General features: G+C 33.7%; 5 protein-coding genes across 7 annotated transcripts; 2 read left to right on the forward strand and 3 right to left on the reverse strand.

Annotated features, from left to right (window-relative positions):
• Positions 1 to 290: 290 nt before the first annotated feature.
• Twr (signal peptidase complex catalytic subunit SEC11 homolog C twr) lies at positions 291 to 3,350 on the reverse strand. The gene is made up of 4 exons (XM_076317036.1): positions 3,183 to 3,350; positions 2,967 to 3,076; positions 860 to 1,009; positions 291 to 785 (listed from the first exon to the last, which is right to left on the reverse strand). The coding sequence occupies exons 1-4, from the start codon at positions 3,228 to 3,230 to the stop codon at positions 551 to 553; spliced, it is 543 nt and encodes a 180-aa protein (XP_076173151.1). The 5' UTR covers positions 3,231 to 3,350; the 3' UTR covers positions 291 to 550.
• A 128-nt stretch (positions 3,351 to 3,478) lies between these two features.
• Positions 3,479 to 5,280, reverse strand: LOC143149306 (uncharacterized). Its single transcript, XM_076316581.1, is given in 4 exon segments — positions 3,479 to 4,000; positions 4,003 to 4,371; positions 4,623 to 4,837; positions 4,948 to 5,280. Coding segments are annotated over 4 exon segments (1,020 nt in total). The 5' UTR covers positions 5,241 to 5,280; the 3' UTR covers positions 3,479 to 3,857.
• Positions 5,281 to 5,549: 269 nt separating this feature from the next.
• LOC143149358 (ELMO domain-containing protein 2) lies at positions 5,550 to 7,397 on the forward strand. 2 transcript variants are annotated; one of them, XM_076316710.1, is made up of 2 exons: positions 5,550 to 5,965; positions 6,493 to 7,397. In XM_076316710.1, exons 1-2 carry the CDS (start codon positions 5,922 to 5,924, stop codon positions 7,388 to 7,390), a joined length of 942 nt encoding a protein of 313 aa, XP_076172825.1. In that variant the 5' UTR covers positions 5,550 to 5,921; the 3' UTR covers positions 7,391 to 7,397. The 2 variants fall into 2 exon arrangements, with proteins under 2 accessions (XP_076172825.1, XP_076172892.1); XM_076316777.1 differs by lacking the exon at positions 5,550 to 5,965 and adding an exon at positions 6,025 to 6,283 and having other exon boundaries at positions 6,359 to 7,397.
• Positions 7,398 to 7,946: 549 nt separating this feature from the next.
• LOC143149464 (thioredoxin domain-containing protein) lies at positions 7,947 to 9,805 on the reverse strand. Its single transcript, XM_076316909.1, has 6 exons — positions 9,582 to 9,805; positions 9,089 to 9,274; positions 8,892 to 9,030; positions 8,656 to 8,817; positions 8,443 to 8,568; positions 7,947 to 8,364 (listed from the first exon to the last, which is right to left on the reverse strand). The coding sequence occupies exons 1-6, from the start codon at positions 9,709 to 9,711 to the stop codon at positions 8,226 to 8,228; spliced, it is 882 nt and encodes a 293-aa protein (XP_076173024.1). The 5' UTR covers positions 9,712 to 9,805; the 3' UTR covers positions 7,947 to 8,225.
• Positions 9,806 to 11,075: 1,270 nt separating this feature from the next.
• On the forward strand, positions 11,076 to 18,203 carry LOC143149183 (uncharacterized). 2 transcript variants are annotated; one of them, XM_076316387.1, is made up of 11 exons: positions 11,076 to 11,620; positions 11,727 to 11,915; positions 12,487 to 12,743; positions 12,960 to 13,131; positions 13,426 to 13,607; positions 13,684 to 13,920; positions 13,987 to 14,089; positions 15,225 to 15,296; positions 15,566 to 15,660; positions 15,889 to 16,045; positions 16,124 to 18,203. In XM_076316387.1, exons 1-11 carry the CDS (start codon positions 11,527 to 11,529, stop codon positions 16,900 to 16,902), a joined length of 2,337 nt encoding a protein of 778 aa, XP_076172502.1. In that variant the 5' UTR covers positions 11,076 to 11,526; the 3' UTR covers positions 16,903 to 18,203. The 2 variants fall into 2 exon arrangements, with proteins under 2 accessions (XP_076172502.1, XP_076172579.1); XM_076316464.1 differs by having other exon boundaries at positions 15,234 to 15,296.
• The last annotated feature ends 6,167 nt before the right edge of the window (positions 18,204 to 24,370 follow it).

Raw genomic sequence — 24,370 nt, forward strand, 5'->3', positions numbered from 1 at the left:
AAAGAATACTGAATAATCGATATTTGTGTAACCTATTGTATTCTTAATAAAATTTATGTACATTTATAACAACTTATATAAAGGAATGCATCAAATTTTTAACACGAAGAAAATTATAATCTCAACATTAGCTTTAGAAAAATATCATAAACTTAAAACACTTTACTGTCATTTGATTTTAATGAATTTTGACAAAACAACAACGATATTATCTACAGAAATCAAGATGTTTGTACATTGAATTTTGCCAATAATGGCAGGACATTGTCTTTTAATACAATACAAAAGTATTGGAGCTTTACATGCACACTTTAATATTTTCTTATTACTATTGTAAATATACAGACATTTTTGCAAACTGTTACATCATTTACCTTTTGTGTACAAAAGGTTCCTCAAATGGTATGAAATCAACAAGATGTAAAATCACATTGTACATAGCTCCACATGTGTATTTGAATTATCAATTAGCAGTTCATTTTACAATGCACTTTTGTTCATAGATGTTCAACAGCAGTCTATTTCATATAACTTACTACATGAAATACTCTTATTCCCTGTGTATCAAAACGTACAGTGCCAAACATGCTAAGACCGCATATTTTAATTTGGGATACTCGTTCATATATATAGTAATCATTCCTACATATGGTAAGAAACCCCTTGCTCTACCAACAACATCTTTATGCGTTAACCACAATTGACCTTGTGCATATAAACCTCTATCATCAACAGAATTATTATCGCCCTTTGTTAAAAATTTAAGAGTATTGTTTTGATCGCCCCTAAAATGGATTAATATTTATTCAATAACTTAGCTTATATTTATATTATCTATATCTATATAATTAATACTCACTTTTCGTGTAGCTTAAGTACTCTGTGTACAATTGGAATATCTCTACCCTCAACTTTAAAGACAACAATTTCTCCTACCCTGACTGGTTCATCTTGGTAGTTGGTTAAAAACAATAAATCCCCCCTGTGAAATGCTGGTTCCATACTGCCACTATAACATTAAGTTACAAATGCATAGAATATTGCATTAAACTTACAACATACAAAATATCCCACAAACTTCTCTAGTTTATTGAATAGGTCATTCCATACCAAGAATATAAGACATACCTATGGTATATGTAATATTTATGGTTCGAAATGATCTTTCAAACATTTCAGAAAATTAAAATTGTTAATTCCCAGGCCCCTTGTATAAATACATGCTAATTGTTAATTTTAATTTGTTCTTCTAAGACAAAGAATATTTTGAATATATCAGGAGTTCAAATATAATGAAATATTCATTGCCCTCTTTATAGTTTTTAATTCCTGAATTTATAAACACTTTATAAAAAAATATATATATAATTACAGAAAGAAGCATAATGAAACCAATATTTAGAACTTTTATGTAAATCATTTTTTATTGCTGCAAATGATGTGTAACACAAATAATAAGTTTAGTTTATATACATATTAATTTCAGCTTCTGTAAGATATTTTTTCAGATTTTTTAAATTTTTTGTTTAAATGTAATGAAGAAAAATAATTGACTCAGTTTTGCACTACTTTGAAAAAAGAAGATTTATTGTACGTTCTGACAACATACTCACATTTAATAATTCTATGTTTACATAGAAAAATTCTACAACATAACAATCAGTTTCTTACATTCCATCAAATGAACAGACAAATTGAAGCCAAATTCTACAAATTATGTTAAAGAGATCACTTCTCTTCTAAGCAATTCTTTATCAATGCATTCAATCAAATTCGAGAAAGATGTATTAATTAGTCAACAGTTCAAAGAACAAGACAAAGATATTGTAAAAACTTGTTATTAAATATACAAGGAAAGCCAAATATATCACTGCAAGACAAACAAAGAATTGTATATTTTGTCACATGTAATGAAGCATAAAATTTCAAAATAGCTGCAGAATTATTAATGTAAAACATAAATATATATATAAGCAACTAGATGGTTTGAAGGACTCAGAGCTGATTTTAAAGATATTGAGAGAAAAAAAACCAATGTTGTTGAATAAGAATATTAAACTCAAAATAGAAGACTGAAAGAATAGAAAACTCAAAAATTATCTATTTTGGATTGGATTATTGGAAACCGTGACCTTAAATCCATACACAATCTACAAGGTTTATTAAACAGACAATTATATGATTCGTGCGATTCTCAATTTGCAAGGCTTATTAAAAACAGGATTACATGATTCAGATAATTCTCAACCCTCATCAATCTCAGAATTATGTAATAAGATGCAAGAACAATGGAAATCAATATCTAGATTAGTGTAGAAATTGAATAGATTAATTATGTAAATTAGAGTTGTTTTAAAAGCAAAAAAGATGAGAACAATATATTAAGAATTTATTGTGTATTAAATACTGTGAAATATTGAATGTGGTGCAAAACTGAATCACACAATTTTTTTGTCCCTAATAAATAAAAAGGGATTAATCGTTAAAAAAATTTCTTATGTTACTTCTGTAATAAATAGTTAAATTATGCTTATTTTTGCATACTTCTTAATGTTTATAACAATGAATAATGATTTATATAAAATTTATAGTTATTGGTTCAATTATCTACTTTATTGTATATACACATAAATGTATATGGCATGAATAGGTAATTCATATTAACAGAATAAAAAGTCACTGTTCACTCTGAAAGGTTAAATAGTAAATCTATGTAAATTAAGCATTTTTTATTCAATTTAGCAAGTACTACAGACCTAAACATTTTTGAACCACGTTTTCTGAACACCCTATATATATAATATATTTTTTAACATTACACTCTGTTTAAACAGACTTGAGTAACTGTACAAAATAATATAACACAATACAGGATTTAGTACAAAAATCAATAACGTTACTTTTCAAAAGACTAATTTATTCGCACAAAGTCGTGTTCAAAATTGTTAGGTTAAGAATTCGGATACCTGAGTACTACCACAATTGGACTTTCACTGCCTGTTATGACCATCAATCCTTTCCAGATCATTAAAGCAGACGAAACTATCATACCAAAACTCAACAGTTGATATAGAACCTGTGAACGAAAAACCAAAATTCACTGTCAAAGACATTGAATTCGATCGACCATATGCGCTTGCTTGTGAGAATCTATGAAGACCAAAGTCAAAGAATTCATTTACCTGCCGTTTATTCATACGCATCACATCGTCGAACATAGACTGCATCATGGTCACAATTGTTTGCTACGAAAATGACGTTAATGAACTAAACAAAACAGTTTTCAACTCCGTTTTACTACAATAAAACCGGCAACAACCAGTCAGTTGTATTACCACGCCACGTAAACAATGAACAAGGAACGTCGGAACGTCGGAATAGATGAACATGGGAGACGGTCCAAATTGTAGTCAGAACGATGAATTTGCAGTCGTGTAAGTCATACGATTATTTCACATATTAAAACACGTTTTATACGAATTTTAATCATTTGTGCTGAAATATTGTCTCAAGTGATTCAATTCGTTACAGAGTTGGCACTGAATTGTTATCTTGTGAATTTTTTACTATGCGCGCGTAACTTTTCTAAATTTTTAAATCGTCATCGATACCCTCTGTTTAACAGCAAATACAAATTATGCGAGATGTGATATGAAGTCGTTTCTAATCAAAATGTACAATTCTTTTCGAAAACTTCAGCATCATCAACACATTGAGCAATATGGGGTATCGAAAAGGTATATATATTTCGATTACATATTACCAACGGTCAATCGACACTGTTCGGTGAACCGTTCGAAACTGAATTCAAAATTTACATGTAAGGTTTATACAAATTTTGGTCGTGTAAGTTCGTACTAAAAACGTAATAAAATTGGATTTACAAATGAATAGAAAATGAGAGTCAAGACTGTACATAATATCTCTTTTTTCGTCAAGTTCTTGGATTCAAATCTGGTAACGAATATTTCGGACGCCATATTGACTTTTGCATCGATCTATTGAACTTGTGCTGGTGATGTGCGCCGTTCTCGTTGAGAATGATGTTCTTTTGTGCACTGGCGCCGAAATCGGATTTTTTAATTGCGTCGCCATGATTTTCTTCGTCGGTGTACCATTGAGATGCCATTTCCTTGAGCGGTCGAAGATGACTTGCATTTTGCTGGACCTTTTCCAGCTCCTCGTTGCAAAGCCGTTCCACCTCAGTTAATTTCTGCTTATAAGCGTTTGCGATCAGTTTCCAACGAGTGTTGTAACGTTTCTCCGCCTGGCTGAACGAATACTCGTCTTGATATTTGGCCAGCCTTTTCTCATACTCGAGTATCGTAAGTTCCCTGATCGTTTCCTCGGACATCAGATCTAAAGTATCCCCTGTAAGATCTTAATAATAAAAATTCATCTTACAATTATAGAGAATGCTTCGAAACAAATCGAATACATTTTTAAGGGGAATATTTTACGACTGGATCTTCGGATAACCTTTCGTTACATTAAATATCAAGCTAAATTTATTTAAATCTTTAAAATTGAGCATAGAAGAGTTCGAATTTATTTCTTTAACCAAGAACCAATATTTTTGAAAATAACGGTGCGATAAAATTAAATTATGATTCCAAAATTACCCAAATTGTTAGATAGTGGCGCTTCCGCAGCATAAGCTACCGCAGCTGCGCGTGCAGCTGCAGTTGCTTCTTCCAAAGCCATCGCATTTTCTTTTTCGCGTAAAAATTGCAACTCCTCTTTTTCTTTCCGCCATAGTTCCATCTCTCTCCTCAGCCTCTCTTTTAGGTCCCTCATAACTTCGCGTAACGATTCTATGCGATCCCGAAGAATAAAGCTAACAGTTGTAAAAACAATTAGATACAATACTGAAATGAATTTTTGGTATTCAATACCAAATACCAATACAAATTTTATGGAGGAAAAATAAGAATTATATGTGCTAACTCTCTGTCTTCGTAATCATGCTGTAATGGTCGAGAATCCTCTAAACTCACTGACGAGTCCTCCGGCTGTTCGAGTACTGCCGAAAGTTTCTCCAACGAGTCGTTTTCGGAAACTGGATCACAATACGGAATTACGTCTCGAAGATCCAACATTAAATCATTATTCGTATTATCCTTCTCGTGGTGCTCGTCATCCGATAATTCTTTGTTCCGATCGTCGATGTTGTGGAAACTTTCGCTGTTCATCGAACAGTTTGTTGAAGTTTCTGACGGAGTCACTTGTTCATTCTCCATTTACACAATTTTTTTTCTTCGTCTCCTTTTATTGTATACGTTTAAGCCGGTTGCTTTTAAACGAGGACAAAAAGGAGCTAAAGGTTTTTGCCATTTACAGGTCTGACTGAAGTTGTTTCGATTTACGTGTCTCATTTTGTAAAATATGAAAATGATATTTTATTGTTTTATTCACATACTTATAATTAGTAATGGCTATACAGGGTATCTGTACACGACTGATGCAATACAAGGGGAGTAATTCTCGAAGAAATGAATAAAAAATGAAGAATAAAATTTTCTTGTACGGGCCATTATTCTCGAGAAAGTCGATTTTGAAAATGACTGTGATCGACAATGAATTTTACGAATCCTTTATAGATATCAATAGCGCGCGTGCCTTTCGTATTTCAAAGTCGATTTTCCCGTAAATGGAGACTCGTATGGAAAACCTTTATTCTACATTTTCAATTTATTTTGTCGAAAGAAATTACTTCTTCTAAATGTTTAACTTTACCGTGTATATATTACAATACGTTAACGTCCGAATAATTCAATTTACGCTTGTAAACATTACACACTAACGAGGATGGACACTCAAGGTGAAGTGGTAATTAAATAGTTAATAATTGCTTTAAAGTAACAATAAAAGCATTCAAAATTTTTCGCATATTCTGTTGATGTTTAAACCAGTTATCTTCAATGTGCAGATCGAAAAACAAATTAACTAATTTAGTACAAAACAGGTATGTGTCCTATATTGAACACTGGTACAGGATGACGGTAGTGAGTGACCTCTTCTACAGTCAGTATCGCGTTAGTTTAGCAGGTTATTATTGATCTCGTTCCACTAAGAGCGAATGTTTGAGGAAATCGATGATTTTCTCGTAGCGTAACGTAGAAACCGTGAGTTTGTTGCCCACGAAAAAGCTTCGCGGTCAAAGTTATTTTTCGATCAACAGAATCAGCATTTCTGTCATGTATGTTTGTTACAATGGCACAGGTTATGTGCATTGGCCTCTGATCTTAACGGTGAACATCGAGAAACCGTTGTATTTGTCAAAGTACGTGCTAAAGTATTGACTTTTGTTGTTCAAGAATCTGATTTTCTCAAAACAGTGGAAATTATACATTTTCAGTATGATGACAGGAAGAGGTTAATCATACCTTGGATTTAATAAAGAGCTTTATACAAATTCTTCTTGTATCAAAGTGTTTAATTAATAGAAAGCATGCTCATGTATCTTTGGTCATTAGTATGCTGGTATTTCAGACCTATTATAAAATGGTTATTACGTCAGACAACTCAAATGTGCGAACTTCAAAGAATTTGTTACGGAGAACAATCTGGAGCACCAAGAACTCTGGCTGTAGAGGAATCTCTTAAATTATCCAGAAATGCAAATATTAAGACTCTTGTGGCCCATTTGAACGATCTAGCTGATCAGCATGGAATTACAACTAAAACAGAGCGTAGAATCTTAGAAGAAGCTATTAGGACAGTTTTGGTGACTAAAAAAATAAATCCAACTGCTCATCCTGACTTTGCTAAATCTTTTGGCAAATGTGTAGAATTAATTTGGGGCTATAGACAACTGTGTGTGGAATGTGAAGAACTTAGAAAAACACCTTATGATGCTGAGAATCCAGAGCACGAATTATTGTTGTTACATCTGTGGAATTCATTAATGCCTTATGAGCCTTTAGATGCTAGGGTTACAAAGCAATGGCAAGAAATTGGTTTTCAGGGAGATGATCCAAAAACAGATTTTCGTGGAATGGGAATTTTAGGATTAGAGAATTTGGTTTATTTCTCTCAAGAATATCCTAGTGCAGCAACACATGTATTATCACACTCTACTCATCCACGTTATGGATATGCATTTGCTATAGTTGGTATAAATTTAACAAGTATGGCTCTTCGATTGTTAAAAGATGGAGCTGCTAAGACTCATATTTATAATTCCTCGAAAACTTTGCCATCAACTCGTGCCTTTCATCAATTTTATTGTTATCTTTTCTATGAATTTGATAGGTTTTGGATTGATTCAAAACCAAGCAATATGATGGAGTTTTCATCTATACAAGAAAAATTTGAAAATAGTATCAGAATGGCATTAGCTGACCCATCTACTGTCTTTAGGATAAATATATCCGTCGATAATGTTTAAAATAGATATATTCCGTTGATAAGACCAAAAATATCACACAGGGAATAAATGTAATTTTAATATTGTAATGCACAAAGCTAATTTCTGTAATATATGTTGCACAGAGTGTCTTGTGAATGAATATAACAGCATTATTGTGAACTATGGACAATGTAAGAGTAATAAAACTAAAAACTTAGTATTCAAATCATTATGTTGCAGAACAATACAAAGAGCCCAATGCATTTTATATTATATTTTTACTTTATTTTTCTACTGGCTTATCAATGAAAATGATAAAAGAAGTGCATGTGATAGCTAACGAATGGGGACATGTTGATATTCAGACTCTCTAGTATGGATAAGTTAAAGTACAACTTATATCCAAATAAACATATTGCTTTCCGTCTGCAACTAATTATCAAATATGTGGATGTAAATGTGAAGTACTTAGTTATATTATCTTAGAGCAATTCTTTATAATACTATGGCTAGTAAATGTTTTGGCATTCTTTATGTAACAACAATAATCTGTATTTAAAATTATTTATTGTAAGGTATAGAAATTTCTGTTAAAAAATTAGCCTTGTTGTAACTATTATACATATTTTATATGGAATAAAAAATACAATGGGAACATAATATACACAAATTCATCTTTTCTCAACATATATATTATGGCTACTGAACGTGTTTAAAAATTTATGGAAGTATGTTGTTCTTATTAAAACGCAAAATTATGAAATAACTTTGTTAGCAAAATTTATTCGTTTAATTTTTATGCTTTTATGCAATGTTGCAAATATGAATAGTTTGGCACAGTACCCGTAACACATCTCTTTAGTGTATAAAACAGTTAGTCCTTCTTCTGAGTTTTACGCTTGAATCTAGAAGCTACAGAAATGATAATAAATACACAAATGGATATAGTGCCAAGCTTCAAAACCCATGGATTTTCACAGAGAAAGTTTGCAATCATTTGTACCAAATCATCACTGAAAGGACAATTACATCTGTATAATACAATACTAAAATATGCTATTTAAAATAAACATAAATATGTGTAAACTTACAATGGGCTTTGTGGCACAGGGACAGGTTCAGCGCGTGCATTTTTGTACCAGTCTTTTGCAAATGACACAAGCGCATTGATGTCGTATGTTGAGATCAGATAACGATACATTTTACCGTGTCTGAAACTACAAGTACAAAATAAATCGTATTAAACAGTGTAACATTGGACATTTCAAATTACTTTTTATGTTGGTTAAATTTTATATACTTACAATATGAATTCAGGGGTTTTTTGAACATTAAACCTTCTAGTTGTAGATGCACCAGTGGTATACTTATCAATACGAGCTACATTAACTCTTTGTTTAAGCTTTGCACCTACAGCCTCCCAACTTGCCATCATTCTGACACATTCCACACAATCTGTGCTGTAACTGTTTTTACAAAAGTTTGTATAAAATGTTCACAAAATTGAATATATTGGAAGTTAAAATAAAATATAACATACAACATAATAAACCAATCTCCAGTTGTAGCTCCACTACTTGCCTGAGTTAAATGTTCAAATGTATCATCTGTTAATTGTTTCACTGTAGGTTCTTTATTTTCAGTAAACATTGTTAGGATCTCCTCGTCATTTAATGCACCTATAAAAAGAAATAACTTTAAATTTACAGTTAAATGAAGATAACTTCTATTCCATACCATTGTAAAGTAAAGGCATTCCATGTCTAATGAACACAAGTGCTGGTTCTTTATTTGTGCTATAAAGTTTGAGCAATCGACTGTCAACAACTTTGACAACCCAAGCAGACAAAGAGTCAACTAAATCTTCGCGTAGATGGATCACCTCATTCTCGTAGTTGTCGCATGCCTCACAGTTTTTACTTGCTATAAATATTACATATATATCATGATTGATGAATTATCAAATATTAAAGATATATATTGGTTATTTAAGAGCCTAATAAGATCTACTATACATAAAAAATGAAATTAAATATTCACAAGAAACACAAGTTTCAACCAATAGGTTATGCCAAAATTTTAAAGAATACATAAAGTAGTTGAAATGGTTCATTGGAAATATTTATTTCTACCTGTTTAGTATTAGGTACTTTTAATACGACATATGTTTGAAAGATGGTTGCAGTCAAGTAAAACAAGAAACGTGTTTAAATAATGAATCAAAACTCACTGAAGAGCACGACCACATATTTCTCAGTTTTTATGAGATTTATCAACTCCTCGTCGCTCACTACTTCAAGACTAGCAGATTGAACGCCGGCAAAGATACATATTACCGAAAGGAATACTATTTTTAACATTTTGCATTAGTTTTGAACAACAATATTGCGCAAAATATTTTCATCGACAACTGGTACACGTCAAGCCGGTGACGTTGCTGTACCTACTTCATCTCAATCGATCATACTCAACTGGAAACTGGAGCTGGATTTGTTTCAATCGCAACACAGATAAGAGTAGAATAGACGGTTCATCTTATGGAAGTTAGTATCACATGATCTGAATTATCGACTTTCTAATATATAAGTGGTTTTGGAATCGCCTCGTTTAAACACGATGATTCTGAGAACTATATTCAACAGCATACCATCTATTTCCCTTCGAAGTCCACCGCGAGGCACATAAGCGGGGAAACAATTTACAATGATTAACAACAAAGGTAATCCTCTTGATTTCCATGACTTCGTACCCCTCTGCAACCATTATGATGACAACTTGTGGGTAATGATTATTGATTCACATTTATTTGTGACAATGTTTTTACTGCTACCTTTCTTAGCTACCTCAACAACTTGACAAAATTTATGACGTCCTACTTATTCTCATCTCACATCCCATTATTAATATGTGTGTATTATATATTCTAATGGAGAAACGATCTAACAACACTTGAAATTTGTATATTTCTTCCTTTGACTCATAATTTAGGTTCTGGTTAAAGAAGGAAAAGAAAGAAAGCATCTTGCGATACTTTCAAATGTGTTACAAAAATTATCTATGTTACAATATTTTATTTATTCGTAAATCTTAAAAAACTATTCTATATAGCCAACCGATTAGTTCGATATTACTCGCAACGAACAATATTCCTTCGTTGCGAGTAATTCCTCTTCTTTCTCGATTCGCCAAACTATCGAAAGTGCCAAGCTCACATGCTAACTATTGTTGGCATGGACTAGCGTAAATTCATAATTGGGAAGTATTACTGAATATAGATATTTTTTAGTGAAACTCTATTTAAAGAAATTTAAGATTATTAATAAATTTTTACAAGTATAATAAAATATTTCGATTTAATGGAAAATGTAATATCTATTACTTTCCTCTTTGGACTTTGCTTCTAATTGAAACGCCCCTAGCAACAGGCAACCCAATACTCGTACAAGTCGCAACTTCAGGTCTATAAAGGCGTGAATTTGTGCTATAACACAAGATTTTTAATAATTATAATTTAAAAACTATGAACAAGTGACAATTACATGTTATACCTGAATATTCAGAAACATGATCTTAACATATTTTAAGACCATTGAAATTAGTATGGTCAGCGCAATTGTAAATAATTATTGCGACTAAGTTGCGCCACGTATCTTGATATGCTGTGTATAATCGCGTCGAATGGTGGCACTGCATTCGCTCACGCTGATGAAAATCCGCCTTTCACACGAGATGTGACACTTCGCGGCCAACGTTATCGGAGATGCGATATCTTCCGGTAAAGTAGTTTTGGCAGTTCTTTAAGACGTCGCGCATAGAAAAAGTACGTGAAAAATGTAAAATTGCATTGCTCAAACGCGAATCAGTCACGCTAATTTATGACACGCGTCGCTACTCCGAGTGCGATAAACTCTTGTGAGTCGTGTCCGTGATCGCTGTGCATATTAGATATAGTACCATATATCGCGATAGGGCGCTCCGAACCGTATTAAAACATCGATCGGTGCTGTGGAAGTGATAAAAAGCAACGAAATTCAAGTGTTTTTTTTACCATGTAGTCGATACGTCTTGCTTAACAGACTTTTAAGCTTGTATCGCAAACCAATTCTCGCGTTATTCACGTACAAGGTTAAAACACTCTGATTCACAATTATTGTCTCTGACCAGAGCATTAATAAATGAAAATGAGTGGGGATATGTTTGAGGGAAAGGATTACCCTACCCAATGGGCCCTAAATCCTTCCGCTTATCAAAATATGAGTAACGATCAAGGTAAATGTAGTAAGAAGTATTTCAGTATCCGATGCATATGCGATTCATTTTCTTCCACCGTCGTACAACTTCTAATTGACGTACAAAACTCTTGATCGCTATTCAGTCGACTGGGCAGCATTAGCTCAGCAATGGATCAAAATGAAAGAGACTGTAGTGCCACCAGCACCACCTCCACCTACTATTAATCCTGTATGTTCCGGGACTGATGGTAGCGGAGAAGCTCCTATGGATATGGACACAAAGGATGATGACATACCACCAGCACCACCTGCACCCACAATCAGTGGATCAGGTAACAAATACAAATTAAACTTGTAAAGCTAATTACAAAGTACTAGATATTTGTAAACTACATTCATAACTAATTGAATATAAAAATCAATAAATGCATAATTAAGCCTAACATATTTTAAAAGTGTTTTAAAAAAGTAGTATAAAATACAATGAACTTTCACAAAATAATTTATTATATATAAATTATATTTATGATTCCTTACAATTTAATTTTTTCATAAAAAGTATGACTTATTACATTAAAATACTGTACTGTACATTTATTCATAAATAAATAAAGTAACATACATTAGTTGTGAAGTTATAGTACTATTTTATATAGGGTATCCTATACTTTGTGGTATATTCAAAAAGGGGGTAATTTCTTTGAGTTTCAATGGAGCAAAAAATTTGATTCTAGGTTTTTAGCTTACTTTTGGACAAGGAAATATCCCATCTTCAGTTGTACCATGAATAAAGAGACACCCTGTAGTTATGTATTTGATTTTTTGTTTTGTTTGTAACCTAACTTTTACAGAGATATAAATTATATTTATGGAAATGCTTCACAATGTGTTCTTTAATGCCAGCTGAAGCATGGAACCAATGGAATCAATGGGGTCATTGGAACAGCTCAGGTTCTGGTGCAGGAACTTGGGAGTGGACTGGTGTACCTCCACCTGGTGTTTCTATAGGTTCTGATGGGAAACCTATGGGAATTCCTACAGTACCAGTCATTCCACCTGCTCCAACAATATCAACTACTGCAGAATTTAGTGTGCCACCTCCAGCAGCACCATCATTATATTCTTATAACTCAGTACCTCCGACACAACCTTATAGTCAGGTTAAAATTGTATTTCTAATATAATATACACCTAAATTCCTACATCTCCCAATTTACTTAGGTTTGGTAAAGAAAAAAAGAACCACATATCATATAACAAAGATGCGTATGTAATTGGTAATAAGAATGTACAATATCCATAATATTAAGTATAGATTATGAAACAATATGTGGATGAGATTTGAAATTTACAGATAATGAATATTTTACATTTAGGTCAGTAGTTTTTGGTCTGGGGAACCACCTGCTGCAATACCTCCTCAACCACCTCCTTTCATGAAAGGAGTTAGACATGCAAATAGAACAACACATATGAGGCCCATAGACAATGTACGGTGTCGGGAGGACAGAGAAAAAACACCAGAGGAAGATACAACTACGACAATTGGTATGTTCATGAAATGCTTTCAACACATATGGAAAAGATATACCTTGATTATATTATGTGTAAAAAAACTATCATTTAGCAGTATAATAATCATTATTATTTGTACAGATTTAAATGATCATTTTATAAAATCATATAACTTAATCATATTATTAATTTTTTTAAAGTACAGTAATGTCTTAGATTATTACTCAATCTTGGTCAGGTTATAACAATCTGAAACACATTACTGTATTCACTAAATGCCAAATTGTTGCAATAAATGTTCATAAGGTAAGAATATTTTTATTTCAGACGCGGCAAAACGTAGGCAATTACCAGCATGGATTAGGGAGGGTTTGGAAAAAATGGAAAAAGAGAAACAAAAAGCTGTTGAAAGGGAAAGACAGGAAATTCTAAGGAAACAAGAGTTGGAAGCCCGGAAACAAGCCGAAGATGAAGCTCGGGCAGTTTTAAACCCTTCAAAAAGCAAATTTGTAAGTGTTTTGATGCACATTTAAAGTACATATAAAATTACATCAGTGTTTCCATGGTTGGTCTTTTGAAACACAGGATTCTGATTCCGAGAAGGAAACAGAGCAAGAAACTGATGAGGGGATACGTAACCAACAAGTTGTTGAAAAAAATTTCGAGCGTACCCAAGACATTCTCCTTCGACCACGGAAATCACGATTTCGAGACGCAGATTCACCAGATGCTCATACTCATACTGATAGGAGTCCAACTACTCCTTCTAATGTGACTTTAGGCACACCCAAGAGGACTAGGGAAGAAATTCTGCAAGATGTGGTGCGTGTCGCTCCAATATCACTACTTAATATTATTACATTAATTACATGTGATATTGTACATCAGATGTTGAAGGTACGGAGATCTCTAACGGAAATTCTTCTGGAGGTAACGAATGAAGAAATCGGTTCTATATGCAGAGAGGTTTGGAGCCGCGCACGTGCCAAAGGTACCCCAGATACACACGATACAACTAACAAATTGATATTTCATACTTTCGCTCATCAGTGCACAGAATCTGATTCACACGAGTCTCGTGCAGTGTTGCGGTGAATTTTATTTGCCCATTTCTGTAATATAAGCCTTTAAATATTAAACAGAGATTATTCAATTCATAGAGTTACTTATTCGATAATTTCAGGATATCCTACTTTATTTTCCAGGATTTGTACATGTACTATAAGTGATACTCTTTTTTCTTTTTTAGTAGAATCGCAAAACTAATTCTGACCGAAACTACCACTTTTTAATAGAGACGAACTTCACGTCCTCATATGATTTAGAAAATTAAAATTTGTATTAATTCAAGAAAATAAATTGTCGTTCGTGGAAAAAAGAAAGAGTGTTGAAGAATTACGTAATAAGTACTCAATGTAACTAGTTTAATAAAAAAATTCGAACACTATACAAGCAACGCATAAAATAAGTAACACGTGAAAAGCTTTTTCATTGATAAAAAAATATATAAAGGGCATACATGTTTCGAATAATTGTATATATTGTTTAAAAATATTCATAAGACTTATATATAAACTTTTATATCAAGTTCTCACTTGTTTCAAGTAATCGTTGATTACAATGAAACACATCAGTTTCCATCGATTGGTTCGATAAAACACTCGAGGAAACAAATTACATGTTCGGACCATAAGAACTGTTTCTATGTTTTGTTTTGTATTTTTATTATTTTCTTTTCTATTTTTACTTAAAAATATTCCGCCTCGTCTAAAATTGTATTCGTGATACGGGCTGTATTTGTCAGAAGGTTACAGTACGTCTTTAAGTTTTTATATAAAATAGTTTATATTTATTTTCACTGATGTCGAGTTATCTTATGGTCGTGCATAACTGTTGTTGAAATATGCTACTAACGTCACCTCTAAAGCAGTTTCAGTTTTATATTTCTAAAGAGATGGGTTAAAGATTTCTTAAGGTATATGAGGAATGATGCAGGATCTCAACTCTCCTTGTGTGTATCGATGATGATGATGATGATGATGATGATGATCAGTACCATTTAATTTTGGGGGGTATCCTGATGATAGCTCTTAGCCATGGGGTACTAAATGCGTGTGTATTGTAAGTCCCTGCAGGAGAGACCCCCGTCGCATCCCTCAACAACATGGCCCCTCTTGCTCAGATCACTCGTAAGCTTGGTAAGTCCCTATGTCTTTACAATCTTCAACGCACGGTCATCCTAGGAACCGGTCGTGTACATGCCAGTCACTTGTAAAATGCATCCGTGCATTACCACTCTCTGTAGCCATGCTCGCTTATAAGTCTATCGTGAAACGAAGATGTCTTTCAGGACATTTTTCGATCATAGCAGCAGCATATTTAGTGCTCGAGCGTATGTCTTTACTTTAAACGAGAAAAAAAAATGGCATGTCGTGAGTAAGTGTAATAAACTACTTGTTTCATATAGGTCTGGGCATCTATGGCGACAGCAACAGCGAGTCTGAGGAGGAGCAGAGTGAACACGTCCAGGCTCAAAACAATGACAGTGACGAGGAGCTGATAGTACGTTGCTTAGAATCATCAACGAATATGATTTATTTTATTCAATGACTCTATTTACCATAATAAGGAAAAAAATATACAAATTCAAGTACATGAAAATATGATGTATAGTAGTAGAGAAAGTAAGGTGAAAAAGCGAGGTTCAATAAATGATCGTTTTGCAATTTAATCTTAACTTTATCGATAAGAACACAAAACTGGATAATCTCTAATAGTGTACTTTTGTAGGAAACGTTGAGACGGCGGCAACAAGCGTTCAAAAAGACGGAGGAAGAAATCGAGGCGCGTCTTGCGGAGGAGGATGAAAAGGAAGAGCAACGTTACGAGGAGCATTATAATAAGCAACAGGAAAATCATACTGGTAATACAAGCTGCAAAGACACAGGTATGTTTCGAAATGAAATAAAACCTAAGGTCGTTCTATTGCATCATTAAGCGTAACTCCGTAACATCACTACTTTAGTTGATGAAAAAGAAACGGTAAATAATCAAAGAGAAGCGTCTGAAACTTTATCGAGCGGCGGACAAAGTCCACAGCAACAAATCGTGCCGCCTGATACGGCAAAGACCGATACTCCGTCGGGGTCAGCCGATTCCGAATCTAGCAGTTCTGAGTCGACGAGCTCTGACTCGAGTCGTAACTCGCTGAAGAAGAAACGATCAAGCAAAGTTCGTGATTATCGAAAAAGGAAGTCGAAGAGTAGGAGTAAATCGAGAGGCAGAAAGTCCCGGTCCCGTTCTTCCGAACGTGGGCACAGACGCAAGTCCAGGTCCAGATCGATAAAGTCTTCACGTAAAGAGTATCGTTCAAGGTCTTCGAGCAATTATAGGTCCAGCAAGAAGCATAGATCCCGATCGAGAAACCGAAAACGGCGGAGATCCCGCTCGAGAAGCTGCCGTAGATCTAGATCCGTTTCGGTCGCGAGGAAATGGTCACGCTCACGTTCCAGGGGAAAAAGGAAGTCTCGTTCTCATTCGAGAGGCAGAAGACGTAGTCGGTCTTACTCTGTTAGACGCAGTAAATCTCGCGTCAGGGACAAACGAAGGACACGATCCCGATCTAGGGGCAAAGACAGATCCCGATCACGTTCGAAGGAGCGCAAGCGTTCTGAATCTTACGTTTCCAGGAGCAAGAGGAGGAGTCGATCTAGATCTAGGGATCATAGAAAATCACGATCGAGATCAAGGCAGCCGAATCATCGGGACGGTAAGAAATCGTCATCGCATCGGTACAGGAATTGAACCTGACCAACTTCTAGCCAAGGTTGTATATACATATTCATATTAATAACTTTTTCGAAATATTCGTACAGAGAAAAAAAGAGAGAGAAAGAAGTAACGAGAAATACCTTTGTTCTCTATAAACAAACACGCGCACGCGCGCATACACACATACACACACACATAATAAATATTTATATATATAAATATTTATTAATTTATATAAAATATATATTTATGTGTGTATAAATAATTTATATGTATATATAAAAATATTTATTATGCGTGTGTGTGCGCGCACGCGCGCGCGCGCGTTTGTGTATGCTACATAGGCACTGGAAGCAAAGGTTTGCATTGTGATTGTCCATTAAAATTTTTTCATGTGCGTGCGTGCGCACATTAACGATGTCGAATCGATTAGGTCACTTCTGTCCAATTAATTATGCTCGTTAACTGATAATAATAAATGTCCAGCCAGTTTTGTAATTATAGCAAGAGAACGTCAGATTTTTACCTCTATAGTGCTATACTCGTGTGAACCTGACCTTTTTTCTTTTATTTTTTTTAGAACAATCAGGAACACGTATTTACATGCGTCACCGAACCTCTTTCGTTTACCATTCTGATTGAACTTTGACGCCATTATTTTATAACGATGTATTCGTTTTATACGAAAGGTTATTAGCTTATATTTCGCGTGGTAGCGACCCATGTCGAACGTCGATTTACTTACGGCAAACAGTAACCGATTGTTAACTCGCTGAACGCTCGAAAGCTTGGTCATTGTTACTTTGTATGTACACCTTTCCTCATGCAATTTTTATATCATATACACTCACATACTTTATACTATAGTATTAGATGTCGCTGCTACAGATTTTTATGCTATACTTGAACAGTTGTTGATTATAAAAAGATACTATGATTTTGATTGAAATTGAAATGTGATTGAGTAGTTTCCATGGTCTCTATTCTACCTTTAACCTTTAAAAATTAAATTTTCCATTTATTTTTGGTTTCTTAATTCAGAATAAAATATAATGAAGACCAAATTGAACGTATTCTAACCTATAAACAGCCATCGAGGTGCATGTATTGAATCCCGCATTAAGAATATTAAGCTTTTATAGTTGAGAGAAACGATACAGGAAGACAATGATTCATTTTTTAATAGATTTATGGAAACTAGACCATCTAAACCCGCTATGGAGACTGTGGGAAACATAAGTGCATGTGAACCCTTAGCAAACGCTACTGTCGAGTTTCTACATGCTTTCGGGATTCCACTAAAGGAAGATGTCTTTCAGGTTCTACGTCAAATTGTGAGATTTAGTGATAGCAAAAGTCGTTGCAGCATGACGGAATTCAAGTTTTTCATGCCCTATTAATGAAGTGCACGAAAAGACAATTGCAAATCTGGAATTAGTTCTAAAATCAATTGAATACTTCCTTTGCTACTTAGAAAAGTTTTTAATCAATGGACAGGACTTTGTTTCAAAACTTATCATCCGTGTTTTGTATCTGTACCATCTGGATATATCCGTACTTTCATTTTTTTAGAATTATAAGTTTTGTACGTATAGCCACAGAATCCCATATTGCTGCAACAACAGAAATGGTTTATTAATGGTGAATGGAATCCACTTATATTAATCAATCACGATATAATGTTTCAATGGAATCATCTGCTGATAGAAGAAAAAGAAGAAATGTCCTTTGGCAAACTTGTTACGAAATATTATGACCTTCTTCATCGCATGGCAAGAAAATACAGTCATGCAGTACTTAACATATGGGACGACACAGAAAATTGATTCGGTTTAGTTACACAGTTAGTCGGATGCAAGCAATTAACAAATTCAGAATTAAATTTTCTGTACCAAGTGTATATCCACTAAAATTCTTGCGCTTGGTGATTTAATTCAATTTGACTTGAAGCAGTAGCAAATTGTCAATCAATTGTCTATAATGTTCCATTTTTCTTTTCTCTTTAACCATACTTAATGCCGAAATAAACAGAGCTCTCGTGCATAGGTCATAGTTACACAGAGGGAATGACAATGATTATCCTCTAAGATCTATGTGCAATTTATTGTGTAAACCTGAAAGGTGAATGTATAGGATTAGTTCTTAGAGGAACATATTTGCGTAACAATTTTGTTTGAAATTGATTTGTATCCTACTTATAAGTTTTTTAATTCTTGAAAATTAAATGGGGTGGGGGGGGCCAGCAGGATTCGACCACTCATTCTCACGATGTTCGACGAATATTTTCTTTAAAGAATTTTTAGTCTTAAGCGTTTACAGAACTATCGTGTCGAATTCTATGGGCCTCCTTTATCGGTAAACTGTTGTATCACACGTGAGAAAAGGTGCACGATGTAACAATGATGAAGCTACGTTCTAATTACCAGTAAACGAAACTGATTAGGTACAAACGAGTTTTATATTAAAGATTCGAAAATGCCCGATTCGAACGCATAGGAATCACAATAATTTGTTACCGTATTCTTGTTTCATTATTTTATTACAATCATGAGGATTATTTTTGGTCTGTCCCCTATGTACCGATTTCGCTATATCGAATGAATAGAAATGAATCTGTTACAACCGAGACGCATAAGATTGCGATGCTATTCTTCGCACATACACACAGAGATTTACCTATTGGTTCAGTTACATGATTAAAGTACATCCACATACGTTAAATCGATGATTTCAATGTATTGTAAGTACGGGCCTTACATACATACTGCTATGATAAGTGTAATGAGTCATTTTCAATTGAAATAAATAAAAAGAATAAAAAATGAAGCATACCTAAACGTGATAGAATGAAACATATCCACCTTGTATGATCATTTTTACGAAGGTAAGGTTTTGATCGATTTGAAAGATGTGAGTGACAGAAGAAGCAAATAGTTTTCATGTTCTTCCGAGTTGTATGATTTTGTCTTTCTGTTTTAACATGTATTGAGGATTAGACGACAATACGTCCGTTCTATTGCATTATCATAATTTATTTCATATAAACATTTGATACAGTTTTAAAATTTCATTTGTAGAGCTTAGCTTTAGTAGTAGTGTTAATAGTAATTAGATTCTATAGAATATATCGGAGATAAGTGGATGGAGTGATCGAGAGTCAAAGTTTGGTTTGGCATGATATCGTTAACATTCACTTTCATACATTTGGATATATAAAAGAACATCTGCGGAGCAGAATGCAATGCGTTTTTTTTTTCTCTCATGCGGAGTCAGAGGACGAGATTTCGAGAAAAATAATAACGCAAACGTTGAATAAAGTTTACGAACAATGGGGTACAGGTATCTGCAAAATAGTTGTAGCTTTTATCTCTTAACTTGAGCAACGTTTGTTAGGTTGAAATATCTGTTTAAACTTTAATCGAAGAATGTCTAAATCCTTAGCAGTAGATATGTCACTTTAGCAATATTTATTTATAATATTAATTTTGTAGCGACATATTTTCTTTGTATAAACATTCTTCTTTTTAGTAGATACCTTCTTTTGAAGTTTTTATTACTTTTATTCTTAATCTTCTTTCACTGACCAAAGCTATTTTGATTCCTGGTTAAGATTGTTTTTTTTTTCTTTTAATAAATATAAGTTATTCAGAAGCAAATTTGACTAGTTTTGTATTCAATTTGTAATAGTTAATAAATTAAAATAAATAAAAATTTCTATTTCTTCCTAATAATTTTCTACAAAAACACTTACAACTTAGACAAATTTCTTAGTACCTAATTTTATACTTGTAAAAAGAACCAATAAACCTCTAATAAAACCTTTTTAAATTTAATGGAATTGTTGCTTTCTTGTGATTTACATTTCTCGAGTCACCAACAATTTTTATTGGTGGTTCTACAAAAAATCCCAGAAATATCAGTTAAGGAATAACAAGGAACTTTCTGTTTAAGAAACATTGCTAATCGTTAAGTATATATTTTGGTTATTAATAATAACCAGTTCCAAGTGACCTTAATTTATATATCATTTTACATTAAGAAGAAAAATTATCACCGAAACCGTACGGAACACTGTCTTTTAACAATATCTTGTATAAATTTTGTCTAAAAGAAATATTTTAATATTTTGTATGAATAGCAAAAGTATACTGAAAAAGATGTACTAGTCGCTAGTCGCGTAAATTGGTGGGTTGAAATGATTCCAGTTCTTGAATCCAGTATAAAAATGGAGTTTTAAGAACAGGAATTGCTGAATTGATTTGATATTCTATTTTACATAAATTATAGATATAACAATAATGTGTGTGTATATGTATCAGTTAGTACTCGTCAGTGAAAGAATTAAGAATCTCTTAAAACCAATAATTATAAAACAAATTCGATCAAACATTCAATGTATCTTTGCACACAATCTTTCTCAAAACGCATCAAGCAAAGAAAATATCACTATTCGATACATTTTTATCTCACGTTTATTTCAATTCTCGCCTACGCTGAATATATGCAATAGTATCTTCCCATTCATTGTTACATTGGTAAGAAATCAACGTAGATTGGTCTTGAATCTGATAGTTCTTTGAATCGAAGCAGGCACTCGGCGATGTTTGTTACCGATAAATGCCCATTGTTTCTAATGTAAAATAGAAAATACGTAATAATAAAAGTCTCACTTTAATGATCTAGCCTGATAGGGTCACGATTGAATTACATATCGTTTGCAGATACCATTTGCTATAAAATAAGGTACGTATTTTGATCTATGTGGGTAGCTATGAGGAGTCTATATCGACTAATCTTATCTATGCTCGTTAGAAGATACCTTACTTTAAATATACAGTAAATATACATGTATGCTTAAACTGTCAAAATATTCTCACCAATGTGATCAAACGTGGAATGGTTAATGTTAACCCTTAAACCATAGGATTACATCGTGCTTCAGCTCCCAGTTTTTTTAAATATCTGCGTGGGTGTTTAGAATAACAAAACAAGTGCATCATCGATAGGAAAGATAATGAATAAGTAAATAAATAGAAGTAATTTTTGAGAGGGTTTTTTCTTTGTAATAAAATTATTTACCAATTCGGATATTTGGAGAAAGGAACCTTAAATGGAAGCCCATGTAATTTAAGGGTTGACAAACAATTCAAGGGTTACGATTATTCGCATAGGCATATTTATAGACAAATGTGTACAATGGAGAGGTAATTCATTTACCAAGCAAGATTGTCGGTAGGGGTGGGTTGCTAGTGAGAACATTGTTACAATTTAAGCATAGTGGATATCGTTAATTCGCTTTATGTATGGACTAGACTCAATTACTTATAATAGTAGATCTTCATACGATATTGCAAAGAAACGTAGTTTCAAGCTGTTACGATCGAAGATGTGAATTTACAATGTGGATTGTCAATACTTGTTACCGATACCATCTTCATTTCGTGTACAATAAACCCCTATTTCACTATTTCTGTAATAATCAAAGGAATGTGATTCGTTCATTGTATCGATATGGATGAGAGACTTAATAGCAAGAGCTCTAATTAATTATAGAGGTTGATATGTATAATAGTTGTATAACATATATATGTATAATATAGTTATTTATTGTCACTATTTTAGTGTCAATTCTTCAATGTTTCTTTTCCTAATTGTTAATATTTTACAAGAGAAATACTTTTAAAAGTTGCAGACGATGTTTGGAAATATTAAAGATTCCCAACGTGATTCTTGAAAGAAGCACATCAGTAACAAGTCTCGACACGTCTATCGCAAAGCCGATCAGCGGACTGAATGTTTACAAATAATCATAGCAAAATAGTTTCGTATATTGTATAACGCTACAACGACACGAAGTAGTTAAAGTACAGAATAATCGTAGCTCAAAGGTCAAAAGACGCGTGGATTCGAAGGAAAAAGACGTCGCTGGTAGCCTTAGAAATCATTACCATACTATCTGTAAGATTTAAACGTTCCTAGTAGTAAATAATACGATATACAGGACGAGATACCTAATCTTATCGCTTCAAAAATCTCCGTTTCGTTGGACGATACGGAAAGACATCCGTGGAAGAAATTATTTACTTACAAGTGGTAAATTATTTCTTTCGAGATCGTATTATTTTTCTATGATACTTTAGCCGGCATCGGGTTACGTAATTGAACAATTCCCTTTCGTAGATATTTTTTCGTATCGTCAAAAGCAATACAAATTTTTCGGGCGATAACGTTCGGTGCCTTACACTGTATACATCTTTATATATAATATATATAATCTTTTTATATATATATATCAAGATCGCAATAGAAAGATGTGCGACACCGCGTCGTTTCCTTCCTATTCTCCATTCTGATATGTATACTGCAACGTAACGCAAAGTAAAATCACGTTTCTCTTTACGCCCTTCCTCGATCCTCTCTCTCTCTCTCTGGAGACTCGAAGCATCGAAATCACTCTTATTTACCCTTCGACGCGAGCAAATTCACTACGAGTCGATCAATTTCTATCTTCATCGAGACTTACCCCTCCCCTTTCCCCCCCGTTCTTCGTTTCCGTCCCTCTTTCCGGTTCACCTTCCCGCGATTTTCGTTTCCCCGAGCGACGGATGTCAACGCACGGTCGCGAAATGAGAGTATGTCTATTAAAATTATGGAAGGTCCGTCTAGCTTCGTTAAACGTCGATTACACATGTACATAAATAGCGTATAAATTAATTAAGTACAAAAATTACAAACTTATTAACAAAAAAAAAAAAAAAAACACATATTGGCGAGACTGAGGGGTTCAGCCGAATCGAGATTTTCGCGGTTCTCTTCCATTGCTTTCTTCTTCTTCGTTTGTTTCTTTCTTTCACCATCTCGGCTCGTTTAACGGAACGCGTAACTCTATTCGCCTTTTTCTTACCGGTCTCCTTTCTTTCTTTCTTTTTTTTTTTTGTCATTTTTCGATAGGAAAACGCAAAATGTGTGATCTACGCGAAATATTCTTTTGTCAAAGGCGTGCAAAATACTTGTCGTTCAACGAAATAGAATACTAATACTCATGCCGCACGTTCAATTACCTAACGCATATCACAGAATCCATGTGTACACCTTTAAAAAATTATTACACGCGCGAACGCAACGACACGATCAACACTTCGCCTTCGACTCATTCGAGGTTGACTCGTGCTCGATTTTCCCGATCTCGATTCAAACATCCCGCGAATTATCTCCGTGCGATAAAAATATTCCACGATACCGGAGATTGATCCGCGAGCGCGGGAAACAATATACGTTTCTCGTTAACGTCGATGTAGACGAATAATTCGAACCACGCAGGGTTAAGCAAGTAAGGAGAGAAAAAAAAAGAAGCAACAATAGTAGGTACACCACGATCACACAATATATACGCAGGCCTAATTAAAACTGAATTCCGTGTGTGTGTTGCGTTTTTTTTGCAGACCCAGGCATTGTTCAAATCAAATATTCCAACGACGATTATTGGAACGAAAGTACATTT

The sequence above is a fragment of the Ptiloglossa arizonensis genome, chromosome 1 (assembly GCF_051014685.1).
Source record: "Ptiloglossa arizonensis isolate GNS036 chromosome 1, iyPtiAriz1_principal, whole genome shotgun sequence".
Lineage (NCBI taxonomy): Eukaryota > Metazoa > Arthropoda > Insecta > Hymenoptera > Colletidae > Ptiloglossa > Ptiloglossa arizonensis.